The sequence below is a fragment of the Mustela putorius genome, unplaced genomic scaffold (assembly GCF_011764305.1).
Source record: "Mustela putorius furo isolate JIRA1106 unplaced genomic scaffold, ASM1176430v1.1 tig00003845_pilon_pilon_pilon, whole genome shotgun sequence".
NCBI lineage: Eukaryota > Metazoa > Chordata > Mammalia > Carnivora > Mustelidae > Mustela > Mustela putorius.
In genome coordinates this window covers 4,746,635-4,768,737 of record NW_025421998.1, presented here as the reverse complement: position 1 = coordinate 4,768,737, position 22,103 = coordinate 4,746,635, and the positions used below count along the sequence as shown (strand labels likewise).

At 42.1% G+C, this 22,103-nt stretch overlaps 1 protein-coding gene across 2 annotated transcripts in view; it reads right to left on the bottom strand.

The window, feature by feature from the left end:
- Positions 1–22,103, bottom strand: part of HECW1 (HECT, C2 and WW domain containing E3 ubiquitin protein ligase 1) — a 452,340-nt gene that overhangs the window by 226,383 nt on the left and 203,854 nt on the right. For both annotated transcript variants that reach the window (XM_004739366.3, XM_045089534.1), the window contains exon 4: positions 13,997–14,104. In XM_004739366.3, the coding sequence (XP_004739423.1) occupies positions 13,997–14,104 (108 nt within the window). The remainder of the gene's footprint in view (positions 1–13,996; positions 14,105–22,103) is intronic.

Below are 22,103 nucleotides of genomic sequence, written 5' to 3'. Positions count from 1 at the left end.
CAGAAAAAAGGGAAATAATAATAAAGATTAAGGCAGAAATAAATGATATAGACTCAAAAAACAATAGAACAGATCAGTGAAACCAGGAGCTGGTTCTTTGAAAAAAGTAATAAAAATGATAAATACCTAGCCAGACTTATCAAAAAGAAAAGAGAAAGGACCCAAATAAATAAAATCACAAATGAAAGAGGAGACACAACCAACACAACAGAAATACAAGCAATTTTAAGAGAATATTATGAAAAACTATATGCCAACAAATTAGACAGCCTGGAAGAAATGGATGAATTCCTAGAAACATATAAACTAAAAACAACAACAACAACAACAAAACCTGAAATAGAAGGAAGGAATAGAAAATTAGAAGAAACAAAATTAGAACAAACCGATAGCCAGCAAATAAATTGTATCAGTAATCAAAAACCTCCCAACAAACAAAAGTGCAGAGCCAGATAGCTTCACAGGGGGGAATAGTACCAAATATTTAAAGAGTTAATACCTATCCTTGTTCAACTGTTCCAAAAAAACAGAAATGGGAGGACACTTCCAAACTCATTCTATGAGGCCAGCATTACCTTGATACCAAAACTAGATAAAGTCACCATTGAAGAGTGAACTACAAGCCAATATTCCTGATGAACATGGATGCAAAAATTCTCAATAAAATATTAGCAAATGGAATCCAACAGTACATTAGAAGAACCATTCACTAAGATGAGGTGGGAATTATTCTTGGGCTACAAGGGTCGTTCAATATCTGCAAATCAATCAACGTGATACCCTACATCAATAAAAGAAAGGGTAAGAACTATATGATCCATTTAATAGATACAGAAAAAGCATTTGACAAAGTACAACAGCCATTCTTGATAAAAACCCTCAACATAGTAGGGTTAGAGAGAACAAAACTCAACATAATAAAGGCCATATATGAAAAACCCATAGCTAATATCATTCAATGGGGAGAAACTAAGAGCTTTTCCTCCACAGTCAGGAAAAAGACAGGGATGTCCACTCTCGCTGTTATTTAACATAGTACTGAAGTCTTAGCCACGCCAGTCAAACAACAAAATGATACAAAAGACATCCAAATCAGCAAAGAAGAAGTCAAACTTTGACTATTTGCAGATAACATGATACTCTATATAGAAAAAACAAAAGACTCCACCAAAAATTGCTAGAACTGATGCAGGAATTCAGTAAAGTCACAGGATACAAAATCAAGGTACAGTTGTATTTCTATACACCAGTAACAAAGCAGCAGACAGAAATCAAGGAATTAATCCCATTAACTGCACCAAAAATAGTGAGATACGTATGAATAAACCTAACCAAAGAGTTAAAAGAACTGTATTCTGAAAACACTGATGAAAGAAATAGAAGACAACACAAGGAATTGGAAAAACATTCCATGCTTGTGGATCTGAAGAATAAACTTTGTTAAAATGTCTATACTAACCATTTAATGCAATCCCTATCAAAATACCACCAGCATTTGTCACAGAGCTACAACAAACAATCCTAAAATTTGTATGGAACCACAAAATTACTCTGAATAGCCAAAGCAATCTTGAAAAAGAAAAGCAAAGCTGGAGGCATCCCAATTCCGGACTTTAATTACATTATAAAGCTACAGTGATGAAGACAGTACAGTACTAGCACAAAAACAGACACATAGATCAGTGGAACAGAATAGGAAACTCAGAAAAGAATCCACAACTATTCGGTCAATTACTCTTCAACAAAGCACAATTTTTAATGGGGAAAAAAGCAGTCTCTTCAACAAATGGTATTGGGAAAACTGGACAATACTGTGCAAAGAATGAAACTGGACCACTTTCTTACACCATAAACACAAAAAAATCTCAAAATGGATTAAAGACCTAAATGTGAGACAAGAAACCATTAAAATCCTAGAGGAGAACACAAGTATTAACCTTTTTGACATCAGCCGTAGCAACTTCTTACTAATGTGTCTCATGAGGCAAGAGAAATAAAAGCAAAAATAAAACTATTGGGATTTCATCAAAATAAAAAGCTTCTGCACAGCAAAGGATACAGTCAACAAAACTAAAAGGTAACTTAGGAAATGGGAGATGTTTGCCAATGACACATGTGAAAAAAGGTTTGTATCTAAAATATACAAGAACTTATAAAACTCAACATTCAAGAAACAAATAACCCAACTAAAAAATTTGCAGAAGACATGAATAGATATTTTTCTAAAGGAGACATCCAGATGGCCAACAGACACATGAAAATATGCTCAATATCATTCATTATCAGGCAAATACAAATGAAAACTACAATGCGGTATCACCTCACACCTGTCAGAATGGCTAAAATCAACAACACACGAAACAACAGGTGTTGGCAGGGATGTGGAAAAGGGGAACCCTCTTACACTGTTGGTGGGAGTGCAAACTGGTGCAGCCATTCTGAAAATCAGTATGGAGGTTCCTCAAAAATTAAAAATAGACCTACCCTACAATCCAGCCATTGCACTACTAGAAGTGTTTATCCAAAGGACACAAAAATACCAATTTGATACAAGTACCCTGATGTTTACAGCAGCATTACCAATAATAGCCAAATTATGGAACGAGCCCAAATGTCCACTGGCTGATGAATGACTAAAGAAGACATAGTACATATACATAATGGAATATTATTCGGCCATCAAAAAGAATGAACTCTTGCCATTTGCAAGAATGTGGATAGAGTTAGGGAGTATTATCTACGGGAAATAAGTCAGAAAGACAGATACCGTAAGATTTCAATTGTATGTGAAATTTAAGAAACAAAACAATCATGGGGAAAAAAGAGGCAAACCAAGAATCAGAGTCTTCACTGTAGAGAACACACTGATGATCACCAGAGGGGAGGTGGGTGGGGGATGAGTTAAATAGGTGCTGGGGACTAAGGAGGGCACATGTGATGAGCACTTGCTGTTGTGTAGAACTGCTCAATCAGGAAATTTTACATCTGAATCTAATATTATACTGTGTCTTAAGTACCCAGAATTTAAATAAAAACTAAAAAAAGCAAAAAGGCTGCAAGATTAAAAAAAAAGAAAAAAACCCCACAGATGTACGGAAAGGAGGGAGGAGATACAGAATGGGTTAAAAAATGTGAGTAAAGCTTTGCTTCTTGATTTGGGTGCTGTGTACATGGATGTGTTCACTTTCTGAAAATTCATAAGCTCTGCATTTAAATTTGCGCGTTTTTCTGTTGTGTTATGCTTCACTTAGAATTTTACCAAAACAAAGCAAAACAAAAACTGCTTAGTGGAAAATGTACAGCTTTAAATGCATACATAGAGAAGAATAGCTAAAAACCAATGAGCTATGCAGCCATCTCAAGAAATTAGAAAAAGAACAACAAATTAAACCCAAGGGAAGAAGACGGAAGGAGATCATAAAAATAAAAATAAGAGCAGAAAGGAAAAAAACAGAAAACATATAGAGAGGATCAAGAAAACTAGAATTTGATTCTTTGAAAAGATTAATAAAATAAGATTTTAAAAATCCCTGATAAGAGGATCCTTCTATCTAGAAGGATCAAAGAATCTGAAGTGAAAAAGAAGTACCATCTAGTCGCTGACACTTTGTCCTCTCTCCTGGCTGAGGTTGTCCCTCAACCTCCCTGGGGTATTCAAGCTGGAAGCAAGGATCCCAACAGATCCTCGGAGGCCAAATACAGGATTGGCCATACACCACAAAGTCTAGCACGTTCTGTGCCACATATTTTTATCCCTCATCCTGGATTACGGGGGTCAGTCTCTGCATTTCAGTCCACGTGGTGGGAAGGCTTTTAACTGGTCAGATGGTGGAGAGCTGAGTTCCCTAGGGTTGACATAGGACACATAAACTAAGAACGACAGACTATCCTACCGAAGAGGTCCAGATGGTAGAAAGTACAGTTCCTGGCATAAAGGGACAGGGTCAGATGGAGACCCTACCCCACATCCTATCCTGATCACTAATAACTTAACCCAGCCCTTGACCAGCTGGTGTGTTTTCTTGAACTCTTTCAGGGAAGCATGTACTTTTATCAGGTACTCGCCAAATTCTTCCAGATTTGCCAGTGCCATGAAGGGCAAGGATGCATTGGGGCAGAGTGTATGAAGGACACTGAGAGTGTATGGGTGGAGGAGGGAAGCAATCTCAGCGAGAATTTTAAAATGAACCGTTTAGGATCAGTAGAGCATTTTGAATATTGACTTACAAAACTGGATCAAGGTGAGAACCACAAATGGAATGTCAGCAGCCTGTTATCAGAAGACCTGACTGTTGACGAGGTTTCATGACAATTGGGGCACGAGATATACTGCACTACGGCAGTAAAGGGGGTCAGAGCTCCACACCCATGGCTCTTCAGGAGGTTGGGAGGGTAACTTTAGGCTAACTGGGTACATCCTTGACCATGCACAGATCTTAGGGATCTAAGGCAGAGTAATTTCTGATACCTGGTCACCAGATACCAGATAGCCCTGTGACCATATTTAAGAGGGCTGCTATGCTACCAGCTCCAGGGATGCGGCTCACAGAACTCTACCAAAATAGCTCTCCGGGAGTCACGTAACACAGACAGTCACACTTTAATCTTGCAAACAGGCTGCATGACAAGGTAAGATCCTCAGAGGTGGGCTAGCCTGGCAAAAAGTGAAGCATCCAGCCCAGTGGAAAACGCTGCTTTGTCTCCAGATACCCCTTTGCCTCACAGGGAGCCTCTCTTCTGCCCCTACCCAATTTTCCCTTAGATTCTAGGAGACACTTAACTTTTTCACCATCTGATGCTCAGGCGGGACTAACGGTGTCAGCTGCAGATAGGACCACGGTTTTCTGCGGAGAGACTCTTGCAGGCTAGGAATATTCAGACCTGCAGGTCCGGCCCAGGAGAGCCCACCCACCAGTCTGGCTCCCAGCCACACAGGATGTGGTAGCTCGAAGCTCATATAGAAATGCCAGGCCATCTGGCATGCTGCATATTGAATTGGCTGCTGCTTTTCCCAGGTGCAGCTGATTCCAAAGCCTAGGACACAGCAACTGAATCTTGGGTCTCTCTAAGAGACCTCTGCATTTAAAAAAGCAGCCTTGCAGCAGGCAAATTCCTTGCCTAAGAAGGGGACAATGCACTCCAGTGATGTGGGATTTCATGAAAAGAATAACATTTGCGGGTTTTGAATTTACTGCCTCTTGGGAAAAACTCATTTCTGAATTGGAGGCATTGATTTTCACTATTTGGCTGAGTTGGGGAGTCCATTCAGGAATAGAGTCCACAGACGCTGAGAGGAGTGATGGGGCAGGTTAGTGTCAAGGCTGTTAGAGAAAAAAGTGATGAATGAGGCCCACATGCCATCCCATAAAACCCAGAACTATCAACCTGGCTAATGGTGCAAGCTTCTGATGGGCTCGCAGGGCCTCCCTTTCCACGTGTCTGGCATCCACAGACCAATCTGTAGAACTGGAAGTTTCAGCATCTCTTTCTGGGTAAGCTCAGAGAGGAGTCTATTCCAGATAATCAGGAATTGTCCTAAAGGAAGGTGTGTGGAAGTGGGAGAGGTGACAGAAGATCATCGAACACACCAAGTTCAGCCACTCCTTGCTTGTGTCAGAGGTGGTCAAGCGAGAGGAACATGCGTCATCAGAAACAGTCTTAATTTGATGTAAATATCCCAATGGTAACTACTGCCTTAATTTTCTACACTCCCTCGAGGTGGCCGGAATCACAGGTTTTATGAACTTCTTACTACCTTGCATCTGGCTTAGCTTCTTGCCTGCAGCCAGCCTGGAGCTTCCTCTGAGCTTTGTATCATCCTTCCGCGTTTCATACAGAGTCTCAGGACACCCTGATCCTTTAGGCGAGTTCCGAATTACCTGGCTCCTTTCCAGCCCTGGCAGGTGGCCCCAGCGCAGGAACGACCCTCCCCCGTTCCTCTTCGCTCCGCCGCCGACAGAGGGCGCCAGAGGGGCTGCGCATCGGAACCCCAGTTAGGACCCTCGTGAGCACTCCCGGGTGGTGGTGGGGGGTGTGTGGTGTCGGGTCTTCTTTCAAGAGTCCATCTCTTACAAGAATTTGCTTTGTGCAGTTGCCTCGTGTGGTTACTTCGTCTGTGTCTTGTATCCAGAGCTTCTATTTAACGGGTTCTGATGTTTTAAGTATTCATTGTTTTGTATTGAGTTTTGCCTGAATTTTATTTTCTCCAATTTGGGAACTACCTATGATTACGCTAGTAGGAAGAGGGCTCGCGGCAGAACATTTTGGTCATTCTTTTCCATGTACCCACACCCTTCTTGCCTTTTCCCTTCTGTTACTGTTTGTGTGTTTTTACATCTTCTCTTCCCCTTCTGAAAAGTACTTCATATTATATATATTCTTTATCTTTTCATCTGTTCCTTTGTTAAAGGGTCAGACAGGACTTAAAATTTTAATACTCACAAGAAATTCATGTTCTCTATTACGGAAAACCCACACTGTAAAATAAGCCTACTTTTTTCGGGGGTAACTATTAATGGAGAGAGAGGGGGGAGTCCACAGAATTTCTAGATTCTGTATAAAAATAGCAGTGCTTCATATATGTCATTCTCTGGTAGATGGTGTGGTATTTGTAACTATATTTTCTCCAAGGATATTGAGGGCATAATGAAACAGTTCCTCTCTTAGAAGTCACGTTCTCTGGTTTGGATTTTAAAGACAGATTGGTGCTCATTCTGGTGAAACTGAAAGAAACACAATTCGCTCCTTTCTCCTTTCAGCATTTGTCTGTCCTCTTCTCTCAGGTAACAGCCGGCAGTAGAAACGTGGATCTAAATATGGACCAGGACCTGCCGACTCTGGTTTTGCTTGGGAAGCAGGAAACTGTGCTAAGATTAGCAGCTGCTGCAACAGAGAAGGCATTGTTTGCATTTTCTAGACCTTGTGGATGTTGTTGGGTTTTTCAGTATTCTTGGGTATCATATGAATTCTAGGATTTTGAGAAAGTGAGACTCATGAGTGACTGAGGTCTGGATTAATGAGAATTTGTGAGGAGTTAGTGCTTTTTTTTTTTTTTTTTTTTTTTTTTTTAACAGGACATGAACTCTGAACTTTCTTAGCTCTACAAAGCCCTTAAGGACAGACAGCATCACTGGCATCATTTCAAAATGGCCTTGGAGTTGACTTAGGGAAAACCTGTTTTGGTGGATGACAGCAGCTCCTGGGGGTAACCTCTGAACTGGCCCCAGATATATGCAAAGGACAAGTGTCTAGGAGGTCACACATGGTGTTCCGTCAGGTTTCCCTGACCTTTGTGGGTCTCTGTCCTCAAGAACACTACAGCTGTGCACGACATAGACTTGACTAAAAGGCTCAGTGGGTCAAAAGGAAGAAATGTAAGCTGGGAATGTAGTAAAAAAGGGAGAATGCTCTTCTGGCATCAGCTTCCAGGACCTGAATCAAAGAAGGAAGAGTTCCTAATCACTAACTAAGACCTGAACCAAAGAAGGAAGCATTGCTAATCACTAAACTGATCCCAGTGTGGACTGGCCCATGTTAAGTGAAGAGCAGAGTAAGTCTGCTTAAAAAGGTGGTACCGCTCTGCTACCTCCTTATTCCAAGAACTGGACAGACCTGAACTACATGCTGTCTTTGTAGTACCTGGTTGCCATATGCATCTGCCTGGGGACCACTTGGTTCCCTCCCTTACCCATATTTCTCTGTCTCTTCCTCTAGATGGCTCAAAGGCCAGGTGTGGGAAAAAGAAGACAAAATGGTTGTTATCCTTGTGCATAAGTCTCTTGCTTTCTATACAGGAGTTCTGAACACTAGCTTAATTAATTCACTAATTAACGGAATAAGTATTTATTAAGCCTCCCTAAGAGGAGATGCTACTAGCAATAAAAAAAAAAAGTTTTAAAAAGTTATCTTGTGTTGAAATTATGGGTGATTTTTACTTTAATCCTTTCTTCAGATTTTGTTGGAAATAGGTAAACTTTAAAAAATGTCTATACAAAAAAAAAGTCTATACAAACGGGATTCATACACATCTAACAAATACACTGAAACAGATAAGATTCTGGATTTATGTGTGAAGGAGTAACTGACATCTTTGAGTGCGTCTGTCTTCTAAGCTGAATTTTATAGCTTTTTATGGTAGAGCCTACGAGCTCCTCACTTGGAATCATCTGGATGGGAGGAAGGCCATATGTTAGTCATCTCCACTTTCCTTCCTCTGGTCAAGGATTTGCTAGAGCAGTGACATCCGGTTTCCCATTCTGATGGCCATATAAGTTCCCTGCCCAGTCATTCTGGGAGATATGCCCCCAGCACTGACTCCGACTTCAAAGTTCTATCTAGCATATTACCTGATAACCCACCCTCCATGGGACCAGAACCTTGCACTGAAACTCCACCTTACTGGTGGGGGCCCTTCTGGTCTACTTTGACCTTATCAGGACATCATGGTTGGCTCTGAGGTCAGAGGGTAAAGGTTCAAGTCCTGGTCCTACTCTGTGGATAGTGGACCAGTTGCATTCTCTTTTTGCATCTCAAAAAGAAAAGGGGAAAATACCACTGGCCTCCCAGGGCTTTCATGAAGTTAAGTGGGACAATACATCTTAGGTGTTCAGCATGGTGCCTGGCATACTGGGAGAGCTCGAGATGTTTCGCTGCACTATTCCTGTTGTGACTCCTCTATTCAGGACATCAGCCTTATGCCAAATGGCTGCCCAGGGGTTAGATCTTATAACCCATGCACAGATCCCCACGGACAAGCACAGGCCACCCCCTGTGGGATGGCTGGAGCCCCTTCTTGCCCATCTGCTCTATCCGTCTAAATGGACATCAGCTGGCCATGCCCTTCGGACACAGCCTCACCTACCTGGCTGCAGGTCCAGACACAGTATCTTAGTTAGGTCAGGCTCCTTTGTCTGCCCCACATACTCTCCTGACAAATGTGGGCTCTCTCTGCCCTCACCCACACGGGCCTTTATGCGCGAGCTCTCCATCTCATGGAGATTAAAATGGGCAGAATACTCCCTCCTTACCTTGTCAAAGCACAGTCTAGAGGCAGAGCTATAGAGAACCTCATCGGCCTGCTTATTTCTAGCTCCCTGTGTCTGTGGTCTTGACTAAAAGAGATTAATCCTGTGTGCAGAGAGGCTCTAAGAGGGACAGAGAGAGTCTTTTTTGGGGGAGTGCTGATTTCACTCTACCACATCTGTACAGGTGAAAACCACTCCTGAGTTCTTCCAGGTTCTTCTTCTCTTCAGTCTCGCTAGGAAAGGGGTGCTGTAAGGTTGCTCGCACATGCATTTCTGTCCTCGAGTCCTGTTCCTATCCTGCCCCAACAAACTTCTAGTCACCTGGTCCCTAGCAGGTCAAGGGTTCCAGGACAGGCTGGGCTCTTCACTTTCTCTGCCTCCTGTCCTCCCGACTCCTGAACCACAGTCCAACTCTCCACAGATGCATTCCAGACTGTGTCTCCTACGTCTCCTCCACTGGCACTCACCAGGTCGTGTTGACAATGCCTCCTCTCATATTTTCTTCTCCCTGATTGCCCTGGCCCCACTCTTTTGGTTTCTCTGATGCTACAGTTACTGTTGCTCCATAACAAAGGAAACAAGACCTTAACAGCTTAAAACAGCACTGTATTAGGATCTCTCAAAGTTCTGTGAGGTGACTGGGCTCAGCTGGACAGCTCTCCCTTGGGGTCTCACATGCTGTTACCATGGATAACAGCTGGGCTGCACCTGCTTTCCCCTGGGTGGGGATGGCTGGAGCAGCTGGGCTGGCCAACCGTCTGTCCATGCAACCTTATGCGTGGCCACCTTGGGCTTCTGACAGCACAGCTGCCTCACAGCTCCAAGAGTGAGTTTTCTCAAGGGTAAGGAAATGGAAGCTACCTGTCTCTTAAAATCTGGGCCTGGAAGTTGGCACAGCATCACTTTAGCATGAAAATGCACGCGGGAGAGGAGACTTGAATGCCTCCTCTCGAGAGGACTGTCAAGGAGTTTGTGGCCATACTTAATCCTGCACATTGGATGATCTCTCTTCCTCCTCCTCCCTCTGCTCCTCTTCTTTGTCAGGATTCTGTCCTCAACTCTCCCTTATGCCTGCCCAACCCCCTCCCCCACCCCCTGTGCCTTCTGGCCTTTGCAGGTGCTGTCCCTTGCCTGCAATGATCTCTCTACCACTTGGCCCCCAATACCAGCCCTTCCCTCCCACTGGCCCCATCTGCCTACAAGCCCCCCTTCCTCATGGGTGATGATCAACTCTGTACCACAAAGCTGGGATGGGTGCTCCTTATCGTCACTGATACCAAGACACAGTGAGAGGTATGTGCCCGGAGAGAAGCACATTCCTACTGGAATGCAACAAATAGCCTTGGCTGGCAGGGACCAAGCCTCTCCCTCCAGACCTGAGGTCCTGAAGATGAGTACAGTGCCCAGGAGGCTTCTAGCACTAAAGGGTTCAGAGAGGCAGGTGAATCTGTATGCTCTTTTATCGACACAGTGAGTCAAGTTTCCTCCAGAATAGTCTCAGTCGGTGGTAATAGGGCCTGACCATTTATTTGTGTTAAGAGCTTTCACCTCATTGGGAGAACCTGACACATACCCAGCTAGATCTGCTCGGTAGGGAGCCTGCTTCCCCTTCACTCTCTCTGCCTGCCTCTCTGCCTATTAGTGATCTCTGTCAAATAAATAAATAAAATCTTTAAAAAACAAAACAAAACAAAACCTTGTATCTTGTTGCAGTTCTCAGATTATAGCAATTATTACTATAGTCAAAAACAGCCCACTAGGGAAAAATTATGCCAGAGAAAAGGAAACCTTTCTTTTGTGTTTTATCTTGCATGTAACTCCTTGCAGAGTGCAGGAAATGCTTATTTTGAATGGTCCTCATTTAGTAGTACTTTCAAAATCTGATTTAGTCAGACCTTAAAAAAAATTATATAAATCAATAGCAATTTCCTAATTCTAAATTGAATCATGACCCCAAAGAAATGTACTATTAGAACATTACAGATTCCAGGTAATCTGCAATATATCTCTACTCCTAGAAAAGGACAAAAATAAAAACAGAAAATAAAAATAAAATAAAAACATCATCTATTATTTTAATTTAATCCTCAGATAAAAAGAATGGTCTTCTGTCCTATTTCAACATTTAAAATCTGGCCCATGAGCAGTTTGTAAAATAGATTTTAATTTTAAGAAGGTATAATTTACAAATTAGATTAATGCACTTAGTACTATTTAGAGACTATAGGAGTCTGATTTTTATTAATATCAAAAACTTGTGTAACCTTCTGGGTAATGGCCTGGCTTCTGCATTTTTATTATAGCAAGAGGACCTCTGATGCTTTTATTGCATTAATGAAAGAATATATATAAATCAATAGCAATATAAATAGCAGAACATTTTGTACATTCAACCCCTTCCCATTTGTTAATCTGGCACGTTTCCAATCATACATTTTGAAAATATCAATTATTTCACATTAAAAATATGAATTCACATAGCATATTATATACAGTTTTAATGTACTCAGACTCCTACAGCTATTATCCATTACCGCATTCTAATTTATTTGATTTATAGGTGTGCCCGGAGTTAAGATTCTTGTCATTTGTGAACTCAATTAAGTTTTTTCTTGATAATTTTTTTGTTTTTGACACATTAGATTACATTTGTACAGAATAATACATTCTCTGTACATTGAACACGGCTTTGATGTATTTGCAACCACCTTCTCAATTTCACTTTCATCCATTTGAGGTAGTTGTAGTCCAGCAGGTGCACTGCCCAGTGAGCCCTTCTCAAGTCTGCACTAGGACGTTTGCAAAATGTCATTTTCTGACGTGTTCCATTTTTAGTTATTTTTGAATATGACCTGGCAAGCCATTTGTTTATTCTAGGACTTTGCTACTTAACCAAGTTTGAATACACTTTTACTCAATTATGACAATTATTTTATATAATTTACAGAGCTGGCTTTATGTCATAGTATCTCTCTAGTGGCACTTTAAGTGTCTCTTCATCCTCCTGATGAAGACAATTATATTAAATGGTTTGCTATTTGAAATGAAAGAATAGCACTATTGCTAGATTAATTTATACACAACCCACTTTTTCACATTAGCTCATAAAATTTCACATCATCCTTAAGAGTTATTTCCTTGCCTATAAAAAAACATATACTTGTAGGATGTGCTCATTCCTGCACCGTTTTGAGCTGATACTATGTTTTGACCCTAAATGGCTTCTTTCTCAATTAGTTAGAACTCCAAAGAAGATAACAGGTGTAAAGATGGCCTCTCCATCCAACTTCCAACATAGACTAGAGAATACAGTCAGCTCTTGTGTCTAATATTCATTACTAATGCAAGTTTTTACCTTTTTTGTTCTTACCATTTGGGAAGTCACTCTAGGGACCACTAGCTGGAACCCATCATTATCCCCAGATCAAGCCGATCTATGTCCTTCATGATCAATGATACTATTTGTGGGATGGGGAAGATACTGGCATGACTTGGGCAAAAGAGGGCATGCTGGGGAGGATGGAGAAGGGGGTTGAGGGAGGAGAGTGGGTCTTATTTGGTCTCAACAGCAGGGCGGAGAAGTTTCAGTTCATATTATCAGAAAACAGAGCCATGAGGCTTTTGTCCAGATGGTATCAGAGTTGAGTTCAAGGCATTTTGCCTGGTATTAACATGCAAAATGGATTTGCAGGAGGAAAGCTAGAGTCAGGGAGCTAAATATTAAGGAAAAGGAAATCTCTTGTTGGGAACTTCATTATGCCCAAACCAAAGTCAAGGGCCCAACCACATCTCATAAAATCATTTCACCTCTACATCTGACAGTATCAAATCGCCTGTCTACACATTCTGCACGTGCTAATGCAAAATAAGGGGGCATTTGTGTCATTCCTAGTAGGAGAGATGCCATAAGCTTCTAATGGGCAGACATTAGACCTTTCATTTTCAAATCCCTGATATTTGAAATATAGTAGGTCTTATAAAGTGCTTACTGAGTGGATGAATGGAAATGAGAGTGAATAAAAATAACATAAAACATAAGCATTGAGAGTATACAGCTTTTCTTGAACAACGAGTCCAATGACAACAGACAACTCTAGGTTCCTGGCCACATATGCTTTCCTCTGGAACAAGGGAGTAGCTCATCATTGCCTTTCAGAAGAGTTACAGGGCCTGAATCCCTGCTATGAAGGAGAAGGTGCAGGAAAGGATTTGCGCATTCTGCCCTCTCCAGTACCCAAGTGGGAAGGGAAGGACTTGGAAATAAGGGTAAACTGTGCTTTCCTTCAGCTGGCAAACATGAGGCCCACAAGGCTATTTCTTCATGCAATGGGAAATGCATCAATATGGGGACCTATGAAAAAAATCCTTTCACTGTAAGAAGGATTTTTTTCAAAGACAGAAAGTTTCGAAAATATCTCAGTAAAATACATGATGACAAGTTTTATAAACCCAGAAATGTCAGTAAATCAGGAATCAAGGAAATAGGTTGTTGGTAGTAATGGATCATCCGCCTCCTGGGGAACTGTGGACAGAGTCAAAGGTCAGGGCAGGGCAGCGCGAGGAACATCCCCAGCATGGGGGGCCATGAGCAGGTAAGCCTTGAAGAACCTGCTCAAGTCAAGCCAAAACTGGATGATAAGATACAGCAGGGCAGCTACGTAAGGTTAGCACTGGGAGGAGCCACAGAGTGAAAGTTAAGAGATTTAAGCCAAAAGGTCTTGAATGCAGAGGCCTATGAGCAAAACTTCTCTTTGAAATGAAAAGGAATGGCTCCCTGGGCTGCTTTGGATGGCTGTTGCCCAACTAACCCAGAACTTACTTCTTCTTATTTTTAAGCACTTCATAAACCTATGGCTCTCTTGCATGGCACATTTCTAAGGGGAGGCAATGCAATGAACAGCAACAACAACAACAAAAAAATTGCAGCTGAACTCTGCTTTATCCTGAGCAACAAGAATAGGAAAAGTACTTACGTTCCACAAAGTAAGAGCTGGCATCAATCTTCCAGATGATCTGGCCCCGATGAGAACCATTGACTCCACGGTTCTTATAGTCCAGAAAGTTTTCTGACAAGACCTCATCTAAATGAATAGCAGAACAGAGAAATATATTAACTTACAGCATATTTAGAACAAAAAAATAAAGAAAGAAAAAGAGCAAAGGATATTAAAACTATCTCCAACTCAGCCAAAGAAAAAGTACCTGGAATCAGAATCAGAAAGCTGAAAATATCCTCAGATACTCTCTGAACCAACTCCTTTATAAGACAAGACTCTCCCCACTCTGCGATACTCCTAAGCTCATCTAGCTGGTTCGTGAACACTTCCCAGAACACAAAATGATTGCTCTTGTAGCCATCCATTTTGCTTTTGAACAGCCCTTCCATGTGTGAGTCTGAGTGTGAAAATCTCCCTAAAACTTTCAGTACCTGGTCTCTATGGGGGTCTGTGAGTGAGCCATAAGGAAAACATCCAATCACACTTTCTGTTGGGTCCCAAAAATCACAGGCTCCAACCAATAGCATTTCTTCTCCAGCCTGCATACCATCATCCTGTAATACCTGGGACTCGTCCATGATTGTGTCCATCCATCCTTCATGCACTCATACATTCATCTATTCATTCAACAGATACTTATTGAGCTCCAACTGTCTGTCATGCTGGGGAATATGCAGGAGCCACAGTTGGGCAAAACCAAGATGGTCCTTTTTGAACTAAAGCTTACAAGCAATTGAGGATACAGACTTGAAACACCAAGTAGAGAAATAAAGGTACTATTACAATTTGTATTAGGGGATAGGAAGGAAAAGATCAGGGTGCTCTGATGGGGAAATTCAAGGAGGGAGACCAGCAGGGGTTCAGGGAAGTACCCTCATCAAGGGCAGAGATGAGGGTGGATGTGTGGAGGGCAAAGAGAGAGGTCCCGATGCGGTGTCCAGGGCTCAAGCTCAGGGAGAGCCTCCTGCCTGGTAGCACTGAGAGGAGCTTGTGGGGAGACGATGTACTTTTTCTTTCCTGCTATTTCTCTACTCAATACAGTGCAACAGTCAATATCCTTCCTACAGCCGGTGTCCAGAGAGGAACACAGCATTCCTGAAGAGGACAGATCTCTGAAGACCCAACTGACTTCCTCCTCTCTGGCTCTAGACCTTATGTTTCGGTGCAGACTAAGACAGAGATAAGAATTTACTTTGATCATCCGTGGTGCCCTGGTGGTTTCCTCTTCACCAAAATGTAACCACTTGAGCTGGATAGATCTGAGGCTGTGGGGAAACCGTATTTGAGAATCCAAATCAACCACAGTGATGGGAGGAATAAAGAGAACTCAGGGGCTCCTCTACAGAAAGCAGCTAGGTCATGGTTATCCTTTTTGCAACTAGGATATCCTGAGGTTCACATCCTGTATCTGAATGGACTGGGAGAACAGGCTAGAATGATGGCAGGGCTTGTAGCTGAAGGACCCAGCTCTCAAGGCCCTTTGTGCCGTGTACCAATGGCATCACCTGCAAAGTTGAGGGGGACGGGGCGGTGGAGTCCTAATAACTAGGACCTCCTAGTGGAGGATTAAATGAGATAGCTGGTCAATGTGCTCGTGACCTGCCATGCTGATTGCACATTTTGTCTGTCTCTTATTTGGTAAAGATGATTGGGCAAAGCAACACTCACTACCTCTGCTTCATTAATAACAAGAACTCTTTGTATCCCTCGGGAAAACCACTTGGTTGCAAAATTTGCCAGTCTTAATATTCACAGTGTGTGCTCACATCCCTGCTTAGGTTACTAAGATGATTGCATAATATGTCTTTTAGAGTAATTGCCTCCTTTCTGCAAAAAAGGTGTAATATTTTCCTAGCTCCCTGGGTCTTCAGTACAGATATAACAAGTCTCACATCCAGAAAGAGATTTGCCTCATTATAGCAATTCTCTAAGGAGAGGTATTTACTTGAATCTATCCACTCTGATCACCAGAATATTCATTTGAACAGTTACAATCAGATATCCACGTAACTAATACCTAGAAGGGGGATGTTCATTCATGCATTAATCATATAATGATTGTGTAAGATTTCCTCCTCTTCAGACAACAATGCTAAACTGTGGGGACATAATGGCAAGTAAGATATGGTCTATGTTTCCAGAAAGTTTCTAACAGATTTGGGGATTTATTCAAGGAAACAGACAATGTCCCTAGATTATAGTAAGTATAAGAATGGGTTAAATATCAAGAAAGCCCAGGGCCACAAATGAGAAAAGGATGGGCTAAGTAGGGGGGAAGAGTCAGAAAAGACTGAACTAGGATGGAGATCCATGTGGTTGTACAGGTTTAAACACGACACATTTGGGAGGGAGACAAACCACAAGAGACTCTTAATGTCACAAAACAAACTGAGGGTGGCCAGGGAGAGGGGTGTAGGAAGAGGGTGGTGGGGTTATGGACATTGGGGAGTGTATGTACTATGGTGAGTGCTGTGAAGTGTGTAAACCTGGTGATTCACAGACCTGTACCCCTGGGGTTAATAATACATTATATGTTTATAAAAATTTTTTTTAATTTTCAAAAAAAAGAAAAGGAAAAAAATAAATATTTGAATTGCATGAAAACACTAAAAAAAAACAAAGCAAAACATAAAAAAAAAAAACCAAACAGGACACATTTTAAGAGACTGTCAATTGCTCCTAATAAATAGCCCATTCTCTTGCATTGACAATACTTCATAACAAATAACACACCAGAAAACAGAATAGTCGATATTCTTGTCTGGCCCATCTGTGCTGAGGTCAGTTCCTTCCCCAAGGTCATTTATGGCCAATTTTTAGAAAAGCTACTGGTCTTTGCATGGAAATCCAAATGTACTGCAGGGGTCAGATGCAGAAAAACAGAATCAGTCCAGACAGTTCATGCAGAAGGGGATTTAATGCAGAGAATAAGGTTTTGGAGACATGGACGCTAGGCCGGGCCTCTGTGAACAGCCCGAGAATAACAGAAAAACTCCAAGGTGCAGCTCCTGCCTCGCTCACAAAGACCTCATGGGAACTTGCTAAGTTCAAGGATCTCACAGAGCAGCTGCAGCCCATGAGCTGAGAATTCAAGGCAAAGAGTAGCACAAGGAACACAGCAGGGGGCTGCAGCCCTACTACACCGCGACCAGCCCAGGGCCCAATGAGTACCTGCCACCTTGAAGACAGGGAGCAGGCATAAGGCATCGTGGTGGAAAGCTGAATTTCTCAGCCACCGGCTAACCAGTAGGGGGATCCCCAGAGCTCAGGTCCTCCTTCCCCACTTGCATAAGTGCACCTGACAAGGGGACTGGCGTGCATCTGAAGACAGCTGCACAAAAGTCAGAGACATTAAAGGTGCTGGGACCAGATTCTGCACTAGAAGGCAGCATTAGAGAAGAGAAGAGGCCTGAAATGGATGGTGGGGGCTCAGCCAGGCCCTTTGCCACCCTGAGGACTGGCAGCCCCTAGACCCTATGTCCCAAAGTTTTTTTTCCATATTCTTTGTCATGGTGGAAGTCTTTTTTGGGAGCAATGTTTGTGTGGTTACAGGGAAATTTACAGCCCTTTGAGGAAGGAAGGCTAGTCTACCTTAGTAGGTATGTGATTTTACGCATCTTATTTAATCCCTCTGTGTCTTTCCTTCCTCGCTACAGCCTGGGTATATTATCAATACCTGCCCCAAAAGTCTGTTGTGAAGACTGAATGAATAATACAGGGAGTGGTCTTAGATCACTGTCAGACATCACCAGTAAGGAGATACTTCTGTTTATAGTCTGGGCTAACAATAGGGCTCTCTATGGCAAAGCTCTATGATGCACATGTAAAACCATAATAATAACCTGAAACATTAGCTTATTTAGGCCAGTGCTGTTTAAAGTTTTGTCATTACTTGGGACGCCTGGGTGGCTCAGTTGGTTAAGCAGCTGCCTTTGGCTCAGGTCATGATCCCAGCGTCCTGGGATCGAGTCCCACATCCGGCTCCTTACTCTGCGGGGAGCCTGCTTCTCCCTCTGACTCTGCCTTCCACTCTGTCTGCCTATGCTCGCTCTTGCTCGCTCTCTCTCTGACAAATAAAAAAAAAAAAAAGTTTTGTCATTACTCATTTTGTACAGAACACATAGAGATGTATTAAGTTTTTCAAAAGGAGATTATATTTGCTGAATGATATTTATATATTCCGGCGTGTAGACTCCTACTCCTTGTTCCAGTCTATAATAGAGAAAAGATCTTTACAGGTTGTTAAAAATTTGTATTAGAAAGTTCTAGTGAAGTTTACCGAAACAGCACACCTGGGAAAAATGAAATGTACTTCTCTTGCTTTGTCTTCCAAATGAAAGCATAGGAGCTATGCTTTCTATGCCCTAATCTGTAATAGAAAAGACTATTGCTGTTGAGAGCAGCATGGACAAGTAAGCACAGAATCAGATAGAAAGGACAACTGATCCACTACATCTAAGCCCAACAAAGAAAATGCAACCTGGCTTCCACTTCTCAGAGGAACTCGTGCCTTCTGATAATCGAATGGGGGCAGAAACACCCTTCATTGAGAATGTCTGATCTCTGATTAAAAGCACTCATGATAAGGACAATAAGAAAAATGTAATTTTTAGATTGATAGATCAATCTAATGGAAAGAAGAAAAAAAACAAAAAGAAAACACAGTAGATAAAGAATATGAAGAAATGATAAAAATAAATTTTAATGTAACAGTAAATACAATAACGGAAAAGTGCTATTCTGGCCAGTTAAAATCTAGAGACTCCTAGATCAGAATATAAAAGCATACACACATGCTACATTTAAAGAAAAGATGAAGTCTGAAAATAAAGTAAAAGATTAAGCAAATATGAAGCAGAAGGAAACTGAGAGACTAATCTTAAATAGTTTTTAAAAAAAGAATCCAAGGCAAAGAGTAGCACAAGGAACACAGACAGATCTGTAATAATAAACTAAGAAATGGAAGTAGAAGAAAGATATGAAACATTTACGTAGCAGGTAATTCACAGCAACATATACAAAGCATAGAATCTGCAGAAGTGAAGGTAGAGATAAATAAATTAAGATTAAAATTTATACATTTTTTACTAGCAATTTTTGACACACTGCATTCAAAAATAAGAAGAGACAAAAAATCAGAATATACCTAATTAAACTTTCTACATATTAAATACACAGGAGAGAGAGAGAAAAGTCCTTGGTTTGTAAGGCGCCCTGTGAACTGAAACTTTTGTGTATCAGAATCGTGTCCTTGCTCTGCAAGGTTCTTGGAAAACTGCTACCATTGTTACCTCAGCTCCTATGGAACTGGGCAAAATGAGGATACAGCCTCAGGACAAAGTTTGGGAATTAAGGTAAGTTGCTATCCCACATCCAGAGACTAGAGCTCCCTGACAAGGTAGATCAAGGCATGAAGTCTTGATCAACAGGCATTAAATGTGCATTAAATGTCTCATCAGTTCATTTCAGTATTTCTAGAAGAAAGTCCTGTTTTCTCCTCTATTTTGGATAGGAAACCTGGAGCTCTGATGACGATACCTGGCTGGGGCCATACATTCTGGCCAGCTGCAGGACAGGATTCTAAACAAGGTCGCACTGTCACGGAAACCATGTGATCTTTCCCCATTCTGTGTCACTAGGAGAGAGAATCCTTCATTACACTGTATTGAGCTCATGAACCACTCCCTAAAGGAGGGCAGCTAAATGGGATTTCACAGATGATGATAATAATAACAGGGTTGCTCCTGTTACTGCCCCCGACTCCACTGCGTTCCTGGCTAAGGACAGCACTGGGATCAGTGGGAAGGCCACACATCCCCCTCCACATTCAAGGGTCTCACTCTTTCCCCAGTCATGTTTGCCTGGGGAGCTTGAAGGTCAGAGCTGAAAGCATCCCAAACCCGGCCTCCCAAGGGCATTTCGGTTTTCCTTGGATATGGAATGGCCCCCACTTGATACTGCACCAGGATGTGCTGAGATGTTCCTATGGGCAGCATGGGGTCTGACACTAGGCCAGGCAGCTCTGTGGCCTTGGGAGCCACTGCATTGGCTTCACTTCTGTGGCGAAATGACAGATTAAATTAAATCATCACCTCTAAAATGTTAGGTCTATGTCAGTGATCTGATCTTTGGCAAGGCACTGCGAATGTGACAGATACGTTACTAAGGACCTACAAATTATGAACTCTTAAGACTCCCAGATAATTTTGGATTTGAAAATTATTTCTGAAATGCTATGTTGCCGAAAGTGTTGGCGTTCTGCATTAAATAACTTCACAGTTATATATATGCAGCTACTATGAGGAGAACAAACTGTCAAGTTAAGATTCTAAGATGATGAGCTGTGTTTACTTTTGTCTTAGTCAAAATGTCACGTTAACACCGGATCTGATTCATTTGCAGTTTCACGACCTTTGGAGCCGCTGAACACCCCTTCCTTCCTCCACCACCTTCTCTTGACTTCTGTGATGTGGTCTCCTAGTTTGATCCTAAGTCTCCATCCCTCCTCTACCTCCTTTGTGGGTGCGTCTGCTGCCCCTGTCTCTGACAGAGACTTTCTGGTGCTCCTTTCTACACAATCCACGGTGACTTCCATCAACTCTTGGGGGGCCCATGACCTGAAACCTCCACCCCCAGCCCGGATCTAGGGCTGAGCTCCAGATCCAGCCACTCCTTCACTTTGGATGAATGTCCTTGGGTGTCATACCTTCCCCCCATCACATGCTCCTCCTCCAACAGTTCCCTGGCCTGGGAATGAATGGCACTGCACGAAGGTACAGCTTTAAAGAGTTGCTTCAGAACCAGATCTGTGGTCAAAAATCTAACTGCCTAATGTGCTGAACAAGTAACATCCATAATGAATGACTGAAGGTAGGGACGGATGGGAGGGAGAGTGTGGAAAGACTGAAGGGTACAGATAGGCTACCCAAAGCAGCTAATGCTTAACTTTGGTGCACTAAAGCCAAGTAGAATTATGGGCTCGGGCTGCCAAATTGAGGGCTTTTGTGAAAGAAGCTAGAAATCTGGATTTCACTGTGAAATCTCTACACTTTACAATGTTGGTAACTAATCAAATTTAAAATAATATGGACTAAAAAATATGCTTGGGGGCTCTTATTTTACAAGCTCTGTTGTAGTCTGATGGTATCCAAACAATTTTACTCAAGAACTATTCTGAAGCAAATTAAATTTTACCTGAATCCAATTGATCTAGTAACCACGGCTTGCGTACAAATTTCAAAAATTACATTTCTCCATCTTTATAACAAAGAGTCTATTGTAAATAGGCCAGCCAAGCAGATTTCAAAACCTTTAAGAGAGCTAAAAATATTTCCCTGATAGCTAGTCAGTTAGATAAGATCCCCTTTATTTTTATCAGATAAACAGGTCGTAAAATTCTCATAAAATCCACTGGTTTCTGTGATACTTCATGATATTAAATTGGGCATTTTGTGTCCGAATGTGTAGTTTGGGTTTTTTTTTTTTAAGATTTTATTTATCTACTTGACAGAGACACAGCGAGAGAAGGAACACAATCAAGGGGAGTGGAAGCGAGAGATGCAGACTCCTCGCCGAGCAGAAAGCCTGATGCGGGGCTGGATCCCAGGATGCGGGGATCATACCCTGAGTCGAAGGCTGACACTTAACGCCTGAGTCACTCGGGCACCCCTGAAATGTGTAAACTGCTCCACACACAAACTGACAGCAGAAGGCCTGGCCTCCCCTGAGTTTGACAGCTGACTCTAGAGATCACCCTCCCCCCTGCCCAGTAACCACAACTTCGCTTCGTAAATGCACCGATTTCCAGCACATCCGATTCTATCAGGAACAACAGATTAAATGCATGTTTCAGGTGAGTTCGAATTTGTGAGATCCGCTGACTTGTGCATTCTCCTCTCAGCTACCACTCTGCTCCTTAGCCTGCTGTGTGCCTGCTCTCACTGTACATCGAATCCAGTGACATCTTTTGAATACAAAGCAGTAAGAACATGGAAAGAGCAGGTGAGAAGAGGTGCCCCACTATGCTGGAAACGGTGAAATTCCCTCCACGGAGATGGGCACACATCGCTCGTGTGTATGGTGT